Here is a 20678-nt window from a genome sequence, read left to right as displayed (position 1 = left end):
CCTTAAAGGTTCCCTTTAAATCCATATTATTAGCATCACATGGCTGCTACTTCTCCTATTAATACATTAAGACATTCTAAGGACCAATTTTTATTTTATTTTGTCCTGATGTGTAAATTCATAGAATTCAAAGAACGTGTACTTAGTTCTTCTTGTGACTGTATGTACAATGAGTATATAAGATGTTTATTTATATATTTATAATATCGCAAACAATTTAATATTGCAAACAATTAGTCTACCCAGATATATCTGTGGTAAAAAATGGAAGGCCAAGCATCCTTCTCACTCAAGAGTTCAGAATATGTAGTCTTTTTTTCTCACCCTCTTTCAACCTCAGATCAGGACATTTAAAAGTGTTTCTATTAACTAAAAAATTCTCTCATTAACCTGTAACTGGCAGACATTTAGGACATATAGAACTGGAGGCAAAAGACCATCATCTACATCGATATGTACCACCAGCTATAATCCCCTTTAGGGCAAAGGTCTCACACAGCCCACTTGCGCTCTTGAGGTTGGCTTTACATATGGGTGCATTGGCGTACCCACCATGGAGCGCGCACCTATCATGATGAGGCCACCTGTTTTTCCTGCTGCTGGCCCTTTAAATCTTCAGGCACTATGGCTTTACAGGTGCGCGCGCTCGCGCAAACATCAGTGAGTCATTGGTAGGTGCCCTGCACATAGGGGTTAAGAACGCCTGACGTTGAACGTCAGGACGTTCTTTGTGGGCGGGAGAGCGCTCTGCTCTCCCCGTCTCCCGCCCCTGGCTGCAGCGCTCCAGTGAATGTATCAGGTCAGGTATCCGAAGGAGCTCCTAGTACCCGCGCGCTCCTGAGGTGATCGCTGTTATTCTTTTCAGTCAGTGACATCACGCCGGGTCTGGGTGAGTGAGTGTTGGCTGGGCTGATGTATATACAGAGGCTGGGGGCTGGCTGTGGCTGGGCTGATGTATATACAGAGGCTGGCTGTGGCTGGGCTGATATATATACAGGTGGTGCAGGGCTCAGTGGGCTGGGGCTGGACCTGGTGATGATGTATATTCAGGTGGTGCTGGGCTCAGTGGGCTGGGGGCTGGATCTTGTGATGATGTATATACAGGTGGTGCTGGGCTCAGTGGGCTTGTGATGATATATACAGGTGGTGCTGGGCTCAGTGGGCTGGGGCTGGTAATGATATATACAGGTCCTGGCTTCAGTGGGTTGGGAATGGTGATGATGTACATACAAATACTGGGCTTAGTGGGCTGGGGCTGATGATGATGTATATACAGGTACTGGGCTGAGTGGGCTGAGGCTGGTGATGATGTATGTACAGGTGCTGGGCTCAGTTGGCTTGGGCTGGTGATGATGTATATACAGGTGCTGAGCTCAGTGGGCTGGGGCTGGAGATGATGTATATACAGGTGCTGGGCTCAGTTGGCTGGGGCTGGTGATGATGTATATTCAGGTGCTGGGCTTTGTGGGCTGGGGCTGGTGATGATGTATATACAGGTATGGAGCTCATTATACTGTATGGAGCAGTTTCATTCACCTTTTTCATTCTAAAATTTTACAACCTGAATGACCATGGCTTGCCCCCCCTAGTTTTGATCCTGGGTACTTCCATATATGGGTGAACTTATAAAACCATTCCCACTCCCCCTGTTCCCGCAAACCTTCAACTTGACCTCTCACATCAAACCTCCAACTTGACCTCTCGCATCTGAAGGTACTTTCAGTTCACAGAGACCTCTCAAAACTGATTTTACTCTCAGCACAGGGCCAATTCTAACTTTCCTGCTGCCTGACACGGAAATTCAAATGGTGCCCCGACTTGCAGTGCAATATACAGTAAACCTACAGTGAAGAAACGCAATTCCATATTTTTTTGGGGTTTTGTTTTTATGGTATTTATTGTATAGTAAGAAAGGTCAATGCGATTATGGCAATACCAAAACATAAAAAAAGGTATTTTGCATTGTGATGCAATTTTTTTAGACCTGTAACATTTTTATTATTCCTATCATAGTGCTTAAGGGCTTTTTTCTGCATGCTGAGCTATTCATACAAATTTGGGGTGAATAGAAGACTTTGATGTATTTTTTATGCAGGTGAGATGCCACAAAAAGTGCAATTCTGGTGTTTCGATTTTTTTTCACTACCACACAGATTAATTAAGTTTATTTGCTGAAATGTTTGATCTCCTGGATTTTTACAGATACCACAATAACAAATACATTTATATTTTTAATTTCTTAAATTTTAACGAGAAAGAAAGAGGGGGGCTTCAAATACAAATGTTTACTTCTCAAAACATAACTACAGATGAGATGTAGTAATCCTTAACTTTTCAGATGGCACACTACATATTATCATAGATAACAAGTTATGAAATGCTACATGTGTACAGGATTAGAATTAATATCGTTACAGAAATACAGCACCAGAACCATAATCAGTACATAAATACATCACCAGAACCCCCATTAGTTCTGGAATACCGCACCAAAACCAATATCAGCATATGAATACAGCACTAGAACCACCATCAGTGCATGAACATATCACTAGACCCCAGTTAGAACATGAATAAGGAGATACTGGGAGTTATTACCAGTCATCATCCAACTATTGATTATACAGGAACCATAGTACTGATTATTCACAGTCAGTATTCCAAATAAACACTCAGGTATCTTATAGCTGACACTATGGCCTTAAAAATAGCAATTTCATTATAATGCCCCCCAGAATAGAAATATCTTCCCATAAATAATTAGCCTATATGCACAAAATATGTCTATACTTTGTCCCTCTTAAGGTACACACGTGGTCAAAATTTTTGGTACCCCTCATTTAATGAATGAAAAACCCACAATTTTCACAGAAATAACTTGAATCTGACTAAGTACTAATAAATCAAAAATCTTTGAAAATGAACAAATGAGAGTCAGACATTGCTTTTCAACCATGCTTCCACAGAATTAAAAAAAAAATAAAACTCGTGAAATAGGCCTGGACAGAAATGATGGTACCCTTAACTTAATATTTTGTTGCACAACCTTTTGAGGCAATCACTGCAATTGAACGATTCCTGTAACTGTCAATGAGACTTCTGCACCTCTTGACAGGTATTTTGGCCCATTCCTCAATAGCAAACTGTTCCAGTTGTCTCGTGTTTGAAGGTTAACTTTTCCAGATGGCATGTTTCTGCTCTTTCCAGAGATGTTCAATAGGATCTAGGTCAGGGCTCATAAAAGGCCACTTCAGAATAGCCCAATGTTTTCCTCTTAGCCATTGCCATATGCAGCAAAGCAGCCCCAGAACATAACAGAGCCTTCTCCAAGTTTCACAGTAGGGACGGTGTTCTTTTCTTGATATGCTTCATTTTTCCATCTGTGAACATAGAGCTTGTAACAACCCTGCTGGCATCGCTGCATGGCATCCCATTCCCCACTCACCAACTTGCTCACTACTCCTAGCCTTGCTGTGATTTCTGTATACTGCCAGCTCCATGCTCTGTCCCTCTAATCTCCTGTCTGCTGTGTTCATGTTTCTTGACTGTGTGTATAGGGGGGTGGTGCCTGAACTCTCTGCTTCTTATGTAGTCATGGTGCACCTGTCTAATCTGTCCTTGACCAATTACCTAGAGCCCTCGACTATTTAGGCCTGCCCCATCCACTGGAACATTGCCTGTGCAATGTCTAGACTCAGTTAGTATCTTGCTACTGAGCCTGCCAGGTCTTCTCCTGTGTATCTCCTCCTTCTCTGGAGGAATACTCCTTGTCTTTCCTAGTACCTTTGTCTGCCTGCCAGAAGGCAGAATATCCTGGTCCTTGAGTCTTTGTTAATGTACCTTGTCTGAACTCTGTCCTTCCCATGCCACCTTGTCTTTGGCTTCCTTCCCTGCTGTGCCTTTCCCTGTGTCCTCCCCGTCCTTGCTCTGCACCCTTGCAGCTCTGCACCCTTGCAGCTCTGTCTGCTCTGCACCCTTGCAGCTCTGTCTGCTCTGCACCCTTGCAGCTCTGCCTGCTCTGCACCCTTGCAGCTCTGCACCCTTGCAGCTCTGCCTGCTCAGCTCCTGCTGCTGCAGAACCTCTTGCTGCAGCTTCTTTCCACAGACCTTGTGATTCAGCTTGCTCTGCTACTGCAGAACCTCTTGCTGCAGCTTCTTTCCACAGACCTTGTGGATCAGCTTTACTCTGCTGCTGCAGAACCTCTTGCTGCAGCTTCTCTCCACAGACCTTGTGGTTCAGCTTTCCTCTGCTCCTGCTGCCGCTGCAGAACCTCTTGCTGCAGCTTCTCTCCGCAGACCTTGTGGTTCAGCTTTACTCCACACTCCTGCGGCTCCGCCTACTCCGCACTTCTGCAGCTCCGCCTACTCTGCACTCCTGCCTGTACCATACCTGCACCTCCTGTGTGAACAGGTCCAAAACCTGTTCCTTCATATTCCACTCCTTCCTGCCTGTATCCATACCTGCACCTCCTGTGTGAACAGGTCCAAAACCTGTTCCTTCATATTCCACTCCTTCCTGCCTGTATCTGTACTTGCACTCGCTGTGTGGACAGGTCCAAACCTGTTCCTTCATATTCCACTCCTTCCTGCCTGTATCAGTACCGGAACCCGCTGTGTGAACAGATCTCTACCTATTTCTTTATATACCACTCCTGCCTGCCCTGTGTCTCTCCTGTGCCATCCTGTTGTGTGTTCCAAGCTGTGCCCACCTGCCCCGTGTCTCTAGCTGTGCCCGCCTGCTCTGTGTCTCTAGCCGTGCCTGCCTGCTCTGTGTCTCAAGCCGTGCCCGCTTGCCCAGTGTCTCAAGCCGTGCCCGCTTGCCCTGTGTCTGAAGCCGTGCCCGCTTGCCCTGTGTCTCAAGCCGTGCCCGCTTGCCCTGTGTCTCAAGCCGTGCCCGCTTGCCCTGTGTCTCAAGCCGTGCCCGCTTGCCCTGTGTCTCAAGCCGTGCCCGCTTGCCCTGTGTCTCAAGCCGTGCCCGCTTGCCCTTTGTCTCCAAGCCGTGCCCGCTTGCCCTGTGTCTCCAAGCTGTGCCCGCTTGCCCTGTGTCTCCAGCTGTGCCTGCTTGCCCTGTCTCCAGCTGTGCCCGCTTGCCCTGTGTCTCCTGCCATGCCCGCTTGCCCTGTGTCTCCAGCCGTGCCCGCTTGCCCTGTGTCTCCAAGCCGTGCCTGCTTGCCCTGTGTCTCCAAGCCGTGCCTGCTTGCCCTGTGTCTCCAAGCCATGCCCACTTGCCCTGTGTCTCCAAGCCATGCCCGCTTGCCCTGTGTCTCCAAGCTGTGCCCGCTTGCCCTGTGTCTCCAAGCCGTGCCCGCTTGCCCTGTGTCTTCAAGCCGTGCCCGCTTGCCCTGTGTCTCCAAGCCGTACCCACTTGCCCTGTGTCTCAGCCATGCCCATTAGCCCTGTGTCTCAGCTGTGCCTGCCTGGGTACCAGCCATGTCTGCCGTGCCTACCTGCCTGCTTGTCTGTTGAACCTGTCCAAGTGACTTGTCCCCAAGTGGGATCAGCAGCCACAGCCAGACACCACCCTGGTGTGGCACCCAGCATCTACCTGCTGCACAAGCCTGACCTCACCATCAGAGGCTCCAGCGAAGACCGAGGTAGCTGTCATAGTCACGCCCCTTCCAGGGTAGTCTGGTTTGTGGCACAGTGGGGCCACAACCCCCCGGCTCACGCCATTCAGCCAAAGCGCGAGCATGACAGAGCTGATGTGCCTTGCCAAAAAGTTCCATTTTTGTCTCATCTGTGCATAGGACATTCTCCCAGAAGCTTTGTGGCTTGTCAACATGTAGTTTGGCAAATTCCAGTCTGGCTTTTTTATGATTTTTTTCAACAATGGTGTCCTCCTTGGTAGTCTCCCATGAAGTCCACCTTGGATCATACAACGACGGATAGTGCGATCTAGCACTGATGTTCCTTGAGCTTGAAGCTCACCTTTAATCTGTTTAGAAGTTTTTCCGGGCTCTTTTGTTACAATTCATATAATCTGTCTCTTTGATTTGTCACCAATTTTCTTCCTCCAGCCACGTCCAAGGAGGTTGACTACAGTCCCATGGAGCTTAAATTTCTGAATAATATGTGCAACTGTAGTCACAGGAACATCTAGCTGCTTGGAGATGGTCTTATAACTTTTACCTTTAACATGTTTTTCTATAATTTTATTTCTAATCTTCTGAGACAACTCTTCTCTTCGCTTCCTCTGGTCCATGTTGAGGGTGATACACACCATGTCACCAAACAGCACAGTGAGTATCTGTACAGGCTCACTCATTGATTCCAAGATTGTAGACACCTGTGATACTAATTAGTGGACACACCTTGATTTAACATGTCCCTTTTGTCACATTATTTTCAGGGGTACCATCATTTCTGTCCAGGCCCATTTCATGAGTTTTATTTTTTTTTTTAAATTCTGTGGAAGCATGGTTGAAAAGCAATGTCTGACTTTCATTTGTTCATTTTCATAGATTGTTTTATTTATTACTTTTGTCAGATTCAAGTTATTTATGTGACCATTGTGGGTTTTTCTGTCAATAAACGAGGGGTACCAACAATTTTGAACATATGTGTACATTGCCTCCAACACTGTCCTCTGCTATAAAATTTTGACTCCATACTTTCTATCTTTATTAACCAAAACACTGTACTGTACGTGCCCGTATTAACTAAAACCACTAGAATTTCCCCCATGAACTGTAACAGCCACACAGTCTGCTCTTATAATAATAATAATCTTTATTTTTATATAGCGCTAACATATTCCGCAGCGCTTTGCAGTTTGCACACATTATCATCAATGTCCCCGATGGGGCTCACAATCTAAATTCCCTGTCAGTATGTATTTGGAGTGTGGGAGGTAACTGGAGTACCTAGAGGAAACCCACGCAAACACAGAGAGAACATTCAAACTCCTTGCAGATGTTGTTCTTGGTGGGATTTGAACCCAGGGCTTCAGTGCTGCAAAGCTAACCACTGAGCCACCGTGTTGCCTCTTATGAATCATAATGACTACACTATCTGTTCTTAAGAACTATAACCACCACATTGTCCTCCCTTATGAACATGATTACCACACTGTCCTCCTTTATGAACTAAAACTGCCACACTGTCCTCCCTTATGAACTTTAGCTGCTACACTGTCATCCATTATTTACTATGACCTCCACACCATCTTTTTTTTTTACATTGTCCCTTTTCCTGTTTCTCTTCTTGCCCTTATTATTTCCATACTGCTCCTACTTCACACTGTGCCCTCTCATTGCATCAGCCCATAGTATCAAGATGTCATACTATCTCCCCATTCTGTACTCCCCCTATGCTACTCGATCTTCATACTATCCTCCTCATCTATCCCTATCTACACACTGCCTCTCCACAATGCATCCCCTCCATACTTCCTTTATCATGCTGACTCCACTCCATACTGCCCCTCCACACTATCCCACTAAACCTCCCCCCTCTCCATACTATGCCCCCTGCTCACACTATCCCCTCTCACACTTCTCCTTCCTTTACATACTTTCCCTCTCCAAAATGATTCCCCTTTGGAAACACAGCTCATCTATTTCTCTCATGTGGATTCAGCCACACACTGTTTGATTTACTCCTAACAGCTCTTTATGTAACCTTCCATGGTCTATGGTACTACAGACGCATCTTATGGCAGTACTTATTATTGCAGACATAAATGTCTGCTTTGATTTACATACAGACAAAAAAATGAAGAAAAAGCAATGAACACAGTTGCATAAGCATACATGCAGTGCGGAAAATACATATTTGATATACTGCTGATTTTGCAAGTTTTCCCACCCTACAAAGAATGGAGAGGTCTGTAATTTTTTTGTAGGTACACTTCAACTGTGAGAGACAGAATCTAAAAATAAAAAACAGAAAATCATATTGTATGATTTTTACATAATTAATTAACATTTTATTGCAAGAAAAAAGTATTTGATCACCTGCCAACCAGCAAGCATTCTGGCTCTCACAGGCCTGTTAGTTTTTTTTTCAGAAACCCTCCTACTCTGCACTCATTACCTCTATTAATTGCACCTGTTTGAACTCGTTACCTGTACAAAAGCCACCAGTCTACATACTCAATGACACCCCAATCTCTCCACCATTGCCAAGACCAAATAGCTGACTAAGAACACTAGGTACAAAATTGTAGACTTGCAAAAGGCTGGGATGGGCTACAGCACAATAGGCAAGCAGCTCGGTGAGAAGGCAACAACTGTTGGTACAATTATTAGAAAAGGAAAGAAACACAAGATGACTGTCAATCTTCCTCTGTTTTGGGCTCAGTGCAAGATTTCGCCTCGTGGGGTAAGGATGATTCTGAGAAAGGTCAGGAATCAGCCCAAAACTACAAGTGAGGACCTGGTCAATGACTTGAAGGGAGTTGGGACCAAAGTCTCAAACATTACTGTAAGCAATACACTACGCCGTCATGGATTAAAATCCTGCAAGGTCACCCTGCTCATGCCAGCAAATGTCCAGGCCCTTTTGAAGTTCACCAATGACCATCTGGATGATCCAGAGGAGGCCTGGGAGAAGGTTATATGGTTAGATGAGACCAAAATGGAACTTTTTTGTATCAACTCTACTCGCCGTGTTTGGAGGAAGAAGGATGAGTCCAACCTCAAGAACATCGTCCCACCCATGAAGCATGGTGAGGGAAACATCATAATTTGGGGGTGCTTTTCTGCAAAGGGGACTGGACAACTGCACTATATTGAAAGGAGGATGAATGGGGTCATTTATTGCAAGCTTTTGGCGAACAACCTCCATCACTCAGTAAGACCACTGAAGATGGGTCGTGGCTGAGTATTCCAGCATGACAATGACCCGAAACACACCTGAAACACACAGCTGGGGCAACTAAGGAGTGGCTCTGTTAGAAGCATTTCAAGGTCCTGGAGTGGCCAAGCCAGTCTCCAGACCTGAACCCAATAGAAAATCTTTGGAGGGAGCTGAAACTCAGTGTTGTCCAATGCGGAAACCTGAAGGATTCAGAGAAGATCTGTATGGAGGAGTGGGCTAAAATCCCTGCTACAGTGTGTGCAAACCTGGTCAAAAACAACAGAAAACGTCTGACCTCTGTTATTGCAAACAAAGGTTTCTGTACCAAATATTGAGTTCTGTTTTTCTATTGTATCAAATACAAATTTAATGCAATTAAATGCAAATTAATTATGTAAAAGTCATACAATATGATTTTCTGGATTATTTTAAGATTCTGTCTCTCACAGTTGAAGTGTGCCTACAATAAAAACTACAGACCTCTCCATTCTTTGTATGTGGGAAAAGTTGCAAAATCAGCAGTGTATCAAATACTTATTTTCCGCTCTGTTTATGTATATTACAGCTAAATAATAGAAACATGTAACCTTTTTTTAAAACAAATATATCTGCACTTCCTGTTGAAATTTTTCAGAAATTGCCTGTACGGGTGGACACTGGAGTACATATGCCGTCTTGGGGAGGCACAATATCATGCAGGTGCATGAAATCAGAATAATATAGAGGTGTATAATCCTGATGTACAATATTATAATATCGGTGCATTTTACTGACCCGGAGGTTCTAAAAAGCAAAAAAAAAACTGTAAGATGTGACTGGCCTAAAACACGAGTGTGCTTTTTCTGCAGAAATTGACATGACCAGAATAATGACAATTGCACATGGGAGGTTTGGTCTCATTGCTTGTAACCTTGAGCTGTGACAGGAATGATTGAACCTGGGACAGAGCACTGATGCTGCTTGCAGATTCTTCCACTTGAGAAGAACAAGTTGTGCTGAGCATTCACGTTGTACTGTTATGTGTCCATTATATTTCCTACTTGGATACTGAATCCTGTTTAATACAATAATAAAGAAATGAGATGCTGTATATAGTATAGATGTACCTGAGCCTGTCCCTAAACTCCCCTAATGACCTAAGCGGATCCTTCCCCCCCCGCCATCGTCACGTGCCTAGTCCCTGATTGTCACCTTACTAATCCCTGGCTAGTGCACTGGCCAGCAAGGACACTAGCATCACCACTGCAGATAATAAGTAACACAGGGAGAGTGACAAAACACAAGACACACAGATAGAGAGGAACTTATACTTGACAACTGTCTCTACTGCAAAGCACCACACAGCAGAGGGTAAGGCACCAGGACCACAATCTCCACAAAAACAGTGGACTCACTGCTGCAACCAGAGAGCTCTTTACTACAGGCTTGGTCAACATAGAATAATCTATCAACGACAGTCAGCTGATGGATCATGTGACTTTTTAAAGGATGGTGGAAGTGGTCACCCCCCAATCATCAGCTGACTAGCTACAAAACAGCTGCCAGCAAAGGAGACCAAGATTAACCCTAGCTGGCCAAAAAGGAAAAAGCTACATTTAAATTATAGCAGAATCAGAGCTGCCACAAATCCCAAAATTAATTGTGACACGTTGCACCACGTGGTGCAGAAAATTGTAATTCAACACCCAACTTACCATGTTCAATGGCTTTTGTGGTGTTAAGTGTTTAGTTCAGGTTTTTGGCATTATGATACTTTTCTGCGAGGCGGAATAACTTGACTCGTTGAGTTGTGCTAGCAAATGCCTTATCTAAATGTGCTAAACTGGCGGAGAATGATGAAAAGGCCTAAACCACAACTCCAACTCACAATGAAACAACTCAACTCTTCTTTCCAATTGGTAAAAAGTACATAGAACCCTTTCTATTTCAGGGACAGTCAATATGGAGGCAAGTACCTAAAGGCATAGTCACAGATCTGTCTAAGTGTGAAACCGCTGAAACTATCTATGCAAGCAGTCTTTCCAGAGAGGAAAATAACAGATACCCTAGGGCCACCTATTGGAGGCAGCAATCCTAAAAGTCAATAGCGACACTTTAAAGGGCTTTAGTCCACATCACATAGACTAAGAAGTCGCACCAGAAATTCCATTTGCAGACAAGTGTTTTGGGATCGATGTTAATTTTTGAGATAGCTACTTCTAACAGATGCCCCTCATCAGTGCAAAGCAGGAGAGCTGATTCAGATGCGTGAGAGGCTAGTGAAAGTGGCTATAACGGTTCAAAACTTTTCTTGTGGAGAGTTGCAAGTCAGCTTAAGGAGACATACAAGCCATGGAATGCTCCCCTTTGAATTTACATCTGCAATTATATATGTGAAGAGGATACTTGCCTATTAAAATTCCAAGAGGAGCATTGCAAGGCCTATAAGTCTCCCTACGCCAACTTGGCATTCTCTACAAAGAGTAGCTTTACATCTTAGACCACCAGTCAGAGCACTCTTATGTAGCCAAAGCAGTTATACTGCTTTGCACTAATGAGGGGAAAACACCCTGAAGTGCAAGTTTGCAAATGGAATTTCTAGTTTTACTTCTTATCCTAATTCATGTGTGTCACGGGGTCCTTCTCCAATACCACACAATCAACAGAGCGAAGGAAGTGTGAACCTTCCCAAGATCTTTATTATAGGCAAAACAGAAAGGTCCACAAACAATCCACCACACTGAGGATACAATAGTCCAGAACATGAATGCAGTTCAGTAACAGGATGAATGTCCAAGAAGATAAGAGTACAATAGTTCAGCAGACAGAGGATAAAAATGGGTCATATGCTTCCCCTTCTCTCTGACGTGCTGTCTTCACACGATCGTCACCACACAGCATCTGACATGTACAGCTCCTGTCCTCCCCAGCCCCCTCCTTATGTCCAGGGGTAGTAAGACAGGTTGGGGCGGTTTTAAGGCCTCCCAGACCTGACAAAGGTGCCTTGGGGATTTAGGCACTACAGGGGTTTCATCAAGAGGCATAGATACAGTCAGGCTGCAGACAGTAAGTGAGCTAAATCAATTATCAGACTTTTGGAAGGTAATTGAAACTCTAGACAATATGAGGAATACACGGAATGATACAGGGCAACAAGAAAACACAAGGGAAATCCGTAAAATATAAATAGATACAAAATGATACCCACATAACATATCACACCATCATAACCTCTACCCCCTCATAATAAGTGAGCACGCCATGAGGTCTACACAGACCTCTGGCCTGCTCACTTTAGTTCACATTGCTCAATCGTTTATAGTTCCTTGTACAGTGGCAACGGTAGGTCGGCCTGGGGAGCCTATGGTTCTTCTTGTCGAGACTGTCCATCGGCGTTCTGGTGCTGGCTTCCCCGATTGTATTGGATGGAGAAGCTGTAGGGTCAAGGTGCTGAAATTAGAAACAAATTTTTGATAATAACCAGCAGTTCCTAAAAATGCAAGTACCTGCTTTTTAGTCTGAGGTCTACACCAGTTGCTAATGGCTTCCACCTTGGCAGGTTCAGGCCTTAGGGTCCCACCCCCTACTCTATGCCTGAGGAACTGCACCTCAGCCTTCCCTATTTGGCACTTATCAGGGCTAATGGTCAGTCCTGCAGTAAGGATACAGTCTAGCACTATGCCCAAGTGTTTAAGATATTCATCCAAGGTTGTGCTAAAAATGGCAATGTCCTCCAAGTAAGCACAGGCAAAGTCCTGACATTTTTCTAACAGTCGATCTACGAGTCTCTGGAAAGTAGCGGGGGCAGTTTTCATCCCAAAGGGCATTCCCAGGAACTCAAAAAGCCCAAATGGAGTAATGAAGGCCGAGCGCTCCCGAGCTTCCTCCGTTAGGGGTATCTGTCAGTACCCCTTGCTCAAGTCTAGCGTGGTCTCAAATTGGGCACTGGCCAGACGATCCAATAGATCAGCAATCCTGGGCATGGGTAAGCATGACTCTTGGTGGCATCATTTAATCATCTGTAATCAACGCAGAATCGTGTTGTACCATCCTTCTTGGGGACCAGGACAACGGGAGAGACCCAAGAACTGTGAGATGGCTGAATAACTCCCAGTCATTTCATCTCCTCCAGTTCGTCCTTTATTATTCCTTGAACAGCCTCTGGAACCCAGTAGGCAGCCTGCTGGATGGGGTGTTGTCCGGGGGTTTCCACATGTTGGCTGATGAGAGTCTTCTGTTGTGAGTTCATTTTCCCCTACACCGTCGATGTCTGATGAACTCCCTCTTCTGGTGAAGGAAGGTAGTGAGGCTGATTACCAAACACCTGATCTGGTAGATGATGACTGGGTAACAGGACTGTTGACTGGATATAAGGCAGCCGACGCCCTTCTGAATCGCTGTGATTTCTCTGCTGGATTCTTGGAGACCAGTCTGATTCCTGCTTCCCAAAGATAAGTTTTTGCTCTGCTATTGAACGTATTAGTTTTGTTTTGTTTACCTTGTTTTTTGGAGTTCAGCCATCCCCAGTCAGGGGTGTGCTGAGTTCCATTTTTGTCTCTGATCAGTTTGTCTCTTTGCTCTGTCTTCAGAATTTACCTGACTGCTGATATAGTCTTTTTGAAGTCCTAGCGACTTCAGGGCCTGTTTTTCCTATCAGACGGTTGGGACATTTTTTGGTAGGGTTTTTTACGGATTGCAGGCAGCAGTTTTTCTATCCTGTCCTTTTTAGTAAGCTTGGGCCCCATCGTTTGCTCAACCTATCTTTCTACCTGTGTTAGTGTTTTCATCTTGCTTCACCGTCATTATATGTTGGGGGCTGCCTATTGCTTCGGGGTCTGCTCGGGGGCAGTTTAGATTTCCCCTTTCTTTCTTTAGGCCTATTTAGTTCTCCCGCTGTGATCGAGGGGTCTAGAGCATCGTAGGAACCCCCCACGGCTACTGTTAGTTGTTGTGGATAGGATCAGGGGTCTGCAATCCGATAGCTACCAACCTCTCCGGTTTTCTGGACTTAGCTTGTATTTTTGTTTTTTCCTCCTTCGGTGACTCATTCATAACAGTCTTCCCCGGCTTTGAGGAGAAAGCAGCAGCCCTCGGCCTTAGTACGGCGAAAATATCGTCATTTTATATATTCGATAAATGGGAGCCCAGGGGCACTTGTTCCAGTGATCCTCCCGCTTGGGTGACCTGGAGAAGATCGGGGAGACACTCGTCATCGGCGGTATCACTAGGAGGGTGGCAGATGGCTAGAACAGGCAGAGATCAGTCGTGGTATTCTTTCAGCATGTTAATGTGGACGGTTTTCTGTCGTCGACCACTAGAGTCCAGAGCAATAATGTAGTTAGTGTCATTGATTTTCTTGACAACCTGATAAGGGCCTTCCCACACTGCTTGAAAAGCTTGTTGGCAGGGGAAGCAGTAATCATGAGCAATTGCTGTCCTTCCATAAATTCCCGGGCCCTGGCATTACGGTCATACCAGGTTTTTCGTCTGGACTGGGCCATTCGCTGATGTTCTTTAGCCAAGGTAGCTAGCTGGGCGAGATGGTCTCTGAACTCTAGAACATAGGGAATGATGGGCATTCCGGTATCTGAGACGTCTCCCTCCAAATGTTCTTTCAGAAGAGTGAGAGGCCCACGGACCTTCCGGCTAAACAGTAGTTCGAAGGGAGAGAACCCTGTGGACTCTTGGGGAACCTTCCGATAGGCGAAGAGGAAGCGCTGGCGCACACCCACGGCCTAAGGAAGGGGCGCAGGGACGCCGCAGCGCTGGAGGCAGGACGGGAGTGCATGCTGCGGCGGAGGAGCCGGTAAGGGAAGGCGGCGGCGGGTGCCGCTGCAGAAGACGCGGCCCAGGGCACGGCCACCGATGTTACAGTACCCCCCTCCTTACATCCCCCCCTTTCTGAGGTTGGCCAGAAATCTTTTCAATATTAGGGGGGCGTTAACATTCTCTCGAGGCTCCCAGGACTTCTCTTCAGGACCAAATCCCTTCCAATCAATAAGAAAGAGAGTCCTCCCCCTGACTCTTTTCATGGCCAAAATATCTTTTATTTCAAAGATGTCACCCGACCCAATAGGTAACGGAGGGACCGCGGAGACAGATTGGAACTGATTCAGAACTACAGGTTTCAGAAGCGAGACATGGAAGGCGTTAGGGACCCAAAGTGAAGCCGGCAATCTGTTTATAAGCCACCTCGTTGATGCGTCTCAGTACTTCGAAGGGACCAATGAAACGAGGACTCAACTTATAGGATGGAACTTTCAAGCGGATGTGTTTGGTCGAGAGCCAGACCTTGTCGCCGGGATGATATGGAGGAAGATCCCTCCGTCTCTTGTCCACATGCTTCTTGATTCGGGCACTGGCCTTCTCGAGTGCCTGTCTGGTCTCCTTCCAAAACTCCGAAAATTCTACGGCGAGAGCATCTGCTGCGGGAACTCCTGATGATGCAGTAATGGGCAGCGGAACACCAGGATTCTGACCAAAGACCACAAAGAATGGCGAGTAGGTGGTCGATTCGTTGGGATGGTTATTATGAGCGAACTCAACCCACGGTTGAAGCGAGACCCAATTATCCTGATGGGCGTTGGAAAAGTGACGTAGGTAGGTTGTCAGGCCCTGATTAATCCGCTCCACTTGTCCATTGGTCTGTGGATGATACGCGGAGGAGAAGTCGAGAGATGTACCCATAAGCCGGCAGAGGGCCCTCCAAAAGCGAGAAGTAAATTGGACCCCACGATCAGACACAATACGCAGCGGGAGACCATGTAGCCTGAAGATCTGGTGAATGAAGATCTCGGCCAACTTCGGGGCTGACGGCAGTCCGGGCAAGGGGATAAAATGAGCCATCTTAGAGAAGCGATCTGCTACGACTAGGATGGTGGTGCAACCAGCTGAGCGGGGCAAGTCGGTTACGAAATCCATTGCAATGTGCTGCCACGGAGCCTCCGGAACAGGTAACGGATGGAGAAGGCCAGAGGGCAGGGTCCTTGGGACTTTGTTTTGAGCACAGGTTGTGCAAGAAGCGACGAAATCCACCACGTCTTGGTGAAGGGTGGCCCACCAGTAATAACGGGAGAGAAGCGAGAGGGTCTTCTTGGTCCCCACGTGCCCAGCAACCTTGGAGGAGTGCCCCCAGCGCAACACCTCTGGACGTTTGTCTTGAGGAACGAAGGTCTTGCCTGGTGGAGGAGTAGAAAAGTTTACAGGAGCCACGGGGATCACCTTGGTGGGCTCGATAATATTTGATGGACCCTCGTTCTCCTCAGGCGACTGTAAAGACCGGGAGAGTGCGTCCGCTTTTATGTTTCTATCACCGGGCCGGAAGTGAAGCTTGAAATCAAACCGAGAAAAATACAAGGCCCACCTGGCCTGTCTGGAATTGAGTCTCTGGGTGAACTGCAGATAGGCCAGATTTTTGTGATCCGTGAAGATAGTAAAGGGATGCACAGCCCCTTCGAGCAAGTACCGCCATTCCTCTAGAGCCATCTTGATGGCCAGCAACTCCCGATCTCCGATGGAATAATTGCACTCTGCAGGCGAAAAGGACTTGGAAAAGAACCAACAGGGGACCAGTCGTCCTGAGGGAGCCTGCTGGGAAAGGACTGCCCCAGCTCCGGTGGAAGAGGCGTCCACTTCTAGAACAAAAGGCCTACTGGCAACCGGCCGATGTAGGACCGGTGCAGAAGCAAAGGCACGTTTCAGCGCCAAAAAGGCGTCTTCAGCCTCGGAGGACCAGCTGTTAGACTTAGTTCCTTTATGGGTCAGGGCCGTGATGGGCTTGGTCACTGTGGAAAAATGCGGCACAAACTGTCGGTAGTAGTTCGCGAATCCGAGAAAACGCTGGATGGCTTTTATACCGACAGGACAGGCCACTTGAGTACCGCAGAGAGTTTCTCGGGATCCATCTTCAGACCGGAATCTGTGATTATATAACCCAAGAAGGGTAGCGAGGTCTGCTCAAAAAGACACTTCTCAATCTTGGCGTAGAAGTGATTCTCCCGAAGGCGATGCAAGACCATGCGTACACTTCTCCGATGAGAGGATAGGTCTGGCGAAAAGATGAGAATATCATCTAAGTACACTACTACGCATGAGTACAGAAGGTCCCTAAACACCTCATTCACAAATTCCTGGAATACAGCTGGAGCATTGTAGAGACCAAACAGCATGACTAAATACTAGAGTTGAGCGACTTTTGGTTTTTTAGGGTCGCGTTTCGTTTCGTGAAACCCGACTTTTCCAAAAGTCGGGTCGAGCAAGATCGTCCGATTATAGGGAAAAGTCGGGGTCGTCCCGAAACACGAAACCCAATGTAAGTCAATGGGGAATAAAAGTCGGCAGTGAGAGGAGGACAGGAAACACACCTACAGTGCCCATTTGAATGCCAAAAGCATCAATTCTTCTTTCTTAAGCTTGTCAACCTTAATTAACTTCATAATACAAGTTACGCACTGAAAAATGGGGGTTATTTGGCTACAAACTGTGGGGGGGGAGGGCTGGCTCCAGGTTTTCATGTGCCCTGGGCGAAAGAGCGCCCCTTTAACACATACCACAACTCATCATGCTCCGATACGGCAGAGAAATAGCGGTATAGTACAATGAAAAATACCTCACTTTTTACATCTCATGACGAGGCCCATCTATTTCTCCATACAGAATCATTGGTCCCATATAATGTTTGAAACAGTATATGATGAGCTCCACATAATGCTACAGTATATGTTGGTCCTCATGGATGAAGCTCCACTGTCTTATGGGCCCAAATAATGCTCCAAACATAATGGGCCCCATTTCTAATGCTCTAGTGTATAATGGGCCCTGTAAATGCTGCTCCAGTGTCTGATGTCCACCTTTGGAATGTTCCAGTGTATGGTGGGCCCCATCTATCATTCTCCAGAGTATAGTGCTCCTCAAAAATTGCTGTCCCAACATTGAAAACAATCAAATAAGTCTCCTCGCTAGGGAATCCCTGTACTTGTCTGGACAGGTGCTGTAGCTTGCTTAACAGCTCGCCAGCCGTTCTCACGCCCAGTATGGATTACACGTGATTGCACAAAGGTGAGAAAGGGTACCGTATCCCCAGATAACATGTATGGATAGCGTACACATTCAAAATATATGTCTATACATCAGGAGGCAGGCTCAGACGGTGTTAGGTCCAGTATGGATTGCACGTGATTGCACAAAGGTTAGAAAGGGTACCGTATCCCCGGATAACATGTATGGATAGCGTACACATTCAAAATATATGTCTATACAGCATGAGGCAGGCTCAGACGGTGTTAGGCCCAGTATGGATTGCACGTGATTGCACAAAGGTTAGAAAGGGTACCGTATCCCCGGATAACATGTATGGATAGCGTACACATTCAAAATATATGTCTATACAGCATGAGGCAGGCTCAGACGGTGTTAGGCCCAGTATGGATTGCACGTGATTGCACAAAGGTTAGAAAGGGTACCGTATCCCTGGATAACATGTATGGATAGCGTACACATTCAAAATATATGTCTATACAGCATGAGGCAGGCTCAGACGGTGTTAGGCCCAGTATGGATTGCACGTGATTGCACAAAGGTTAGAAAGGGTACCGTATCCCTGGATAACATGTATGGATAGCGTACACATTCAAAATATATGTCTCAGGAGGCAGGCTCAGATGGTGTTAGGCCCAGTATGGATTGCACGTGATTGCACAAAGGTTAGAAAGGGTACCGCATCCCCGGATAACATGTATGGATAGCGTACACATTCAAAATATATGTCTATACAGCATGAGGCAGGCTCAGACGGTGTTAGGCCCAGTATGGATTGCACGTGATTGCACAAAGGTTAGAAAGGGTACCGTATCCCTGGATAACATGTATGGATAGCGTACACATTCAAAATATATGTCTATACAGCATGAGGCAGGCTCAGACGGTGTTAGGCCCAGTATGGATTGCACGTGATTGCACAAAGGTTAGAAAGGGTACTGTATCTCTGGATAACATGTATGGATAGCGTACACATTCAAAATATATGTCTCAGGAGGCAGGCTCAGACGGTGTTAGGCCCAGTATGGATCGCACGTGATTGCACAAAGGTTAGAAAGGGTACCGTATCCCTGGATAACAAGTATGGATAGCGTACACATTCAAAATATATGTCTCAGGAGGCAGGCTCAGACGGTGTTAGGCCCAGTATGGATTGCACGTGATTGCACAAAGGTTAGAAAGGGTACCGTATCCCTGGATAACATGTATGGATAGCGTACACATTCAAAATATATGTCTCAGGAGGCAGGCTCAGACGATGTTAGGCCCAGTATGGATTGCACGTGATTGCACAAAGGTTAGAAAGGGTACCGTATCCCTGGATAACATGTATGGATAGCGTACACATTCAAAATATATGTCTATACAGCATGAGGCAGGTTCAGACGGTGTTAGGCCCAGTATGGATTGCACGTGATTGCACAAAGGTTAGAAAGGGTACCGTATCCCTGGATAACATGTATGGATAGCGTACACATTCAAAATATATGTCTATACAGCATGAGGCAGGCTCAGACGGTGTTAGGCCCAGTATGGATTGCATGTGATTGCACAAAGGTTAGAAAGGGTACCGTATCCCTGGATAACATGTATGGATAGCGTACACATTCAAAATATATGTCTCAGGAGGCAGGCTCAGACGGTGTTAGGCCCAGTATGGATTGCACGTGATTGCACAAAGGTTAGAAAGGGTACCGTATCCCCGGATAACATGTATGGATAGCGTACACATTCAAAATATATGTCTATACAGCATGAGGCAGGCTCAGACGGTGTTAGGCCCAGTATGGATTGCACGTGATTGCACAAAGGTTAGAAAGGGTACCATATCCCTGGATAACATGTATGGATAGCGTACACATTCAAAATATATGTCTATACAGCATGAGGCAGGCTCAGACGGTGTTAGGCCCAGTATGGATTGCACGTGATTGCACAAAGGTTAGAAAGGGTACCGTATCCCTGGATAACATGTATGGATAGCGTACACATTCAAAATATATGTCTCAGGAGGCAGGCTCAGACGGTGTTAGGCCCAGTATGGATCGCACGTGATTGCACAAAGGTTAGAAAGGGTACCGTATCCCTGGATAACAAGTATGGATAGCGTACACATTCAAAATATATGTCTCAGGAGGCAGGCTCAGACGGTGTTAGGCCCAGTATGGATTGCACGTGATTGCACAAAGGTTAGAAAGGGTACCGTATCCCTGGATAACATGTATGGATAGCGTACACATTCAAAATATATGTCTCAGGAGTCAGGCTCAGACGGTGTTAGGCCCAGTATGGATTGCACGTGATTGCACAAAGGTTAGAAAGGGTACCGTATCCCTGGATAACATGTATGGATAGCGTACACATTCAAAATATATGTCTATACAGCATGAGGCAGGCTCAGACGGTGTTAGGCCCAGTATGGATTGCACGTGATTGCACAAAGGTTAGAAAGGGTACCGTATCCCCAGATAACATGTATGGATAGCGTACACATTCAAAATATATGTCTATACATCAGGAGGCAGGCTCAGATGGTGTTAGGCCCAGTATGGTTTGCACGTGATTGCACAAAGGTTAGAAAGGGTACCGTATCCCCAGATAACATGTATGGATAGCGTACACATTCAAAATATATGTCTATACATCAGGAGGCAGGCTCAGACGGTGTTAGGCCCAGTATGGATTGCACGTGATTGCACAAAGGTTAGAAAGGGCACCGTATCCCCAGATAACATGTATGGATAGCGTACACATTCAAAATATATGTCTATACATCAGGAGGCAGGCTCAGACGGTGTTAGGCCCAGTATGGATTGCACGTGATTGCACAAAGGTTAGAAAGGGTACCGTATCCCCAGATAACA

The 20678-nt window shown here is 46.1% G+C and overlaps 1 protein-coding gene across 3 annotated transcripts in view; it reads left to right on the top strand.

The window, feature by feature from the left end:
* MCF2 (MCF.2 cell line derived transforming sequence) overlaps positions 1 to 20678 on the top strand; it is a 251763-nt gene that overhangs the window by 94542 nt on the left and 136543 nt on the right. The window contains exon 1 of one of the 3 annotated variants that reach the window (XM_073543574.1): positions 6154 to 6239. The exons of the other annotated variants lie outside the window; for them this stretch is intronic. Within the exon in view, the coding sequence (XP_073399675.1) occupies positions 6201 to 6239 (39 nt within the window). The 5' untranslated portion in view covers positions 6154 to 6200. Of the gene's footprint in view, positions 1 to 6153; positions 6240 to 20678 lie in introns of those variants that run through there. 3 annotated transcript variants of the gene reach the window in all.

Source organism: Dendrobates tinctorius, unplaced genomic scaffold (assembly GCF_039654945.1).
Source record: "Dendrobates tinctorius isolate UK_male_01 unplaced genomic scaffold, ASM3965494v1 ptg000133l, whole genome shotgun sequence".
In the NCBI taxonomy this organism is placed as follows: domain Eukaryota; kingdom Metazoa; phylum Chordata; class Amphibia; order Anura; family Dendrobatidae; genus Dendrobates; species Dendrobates tinctorius.
Note: the sequence above shows the minus strand (reverse complement) of the source record. Positions and strands in the feature narration are given on the sequence as shown.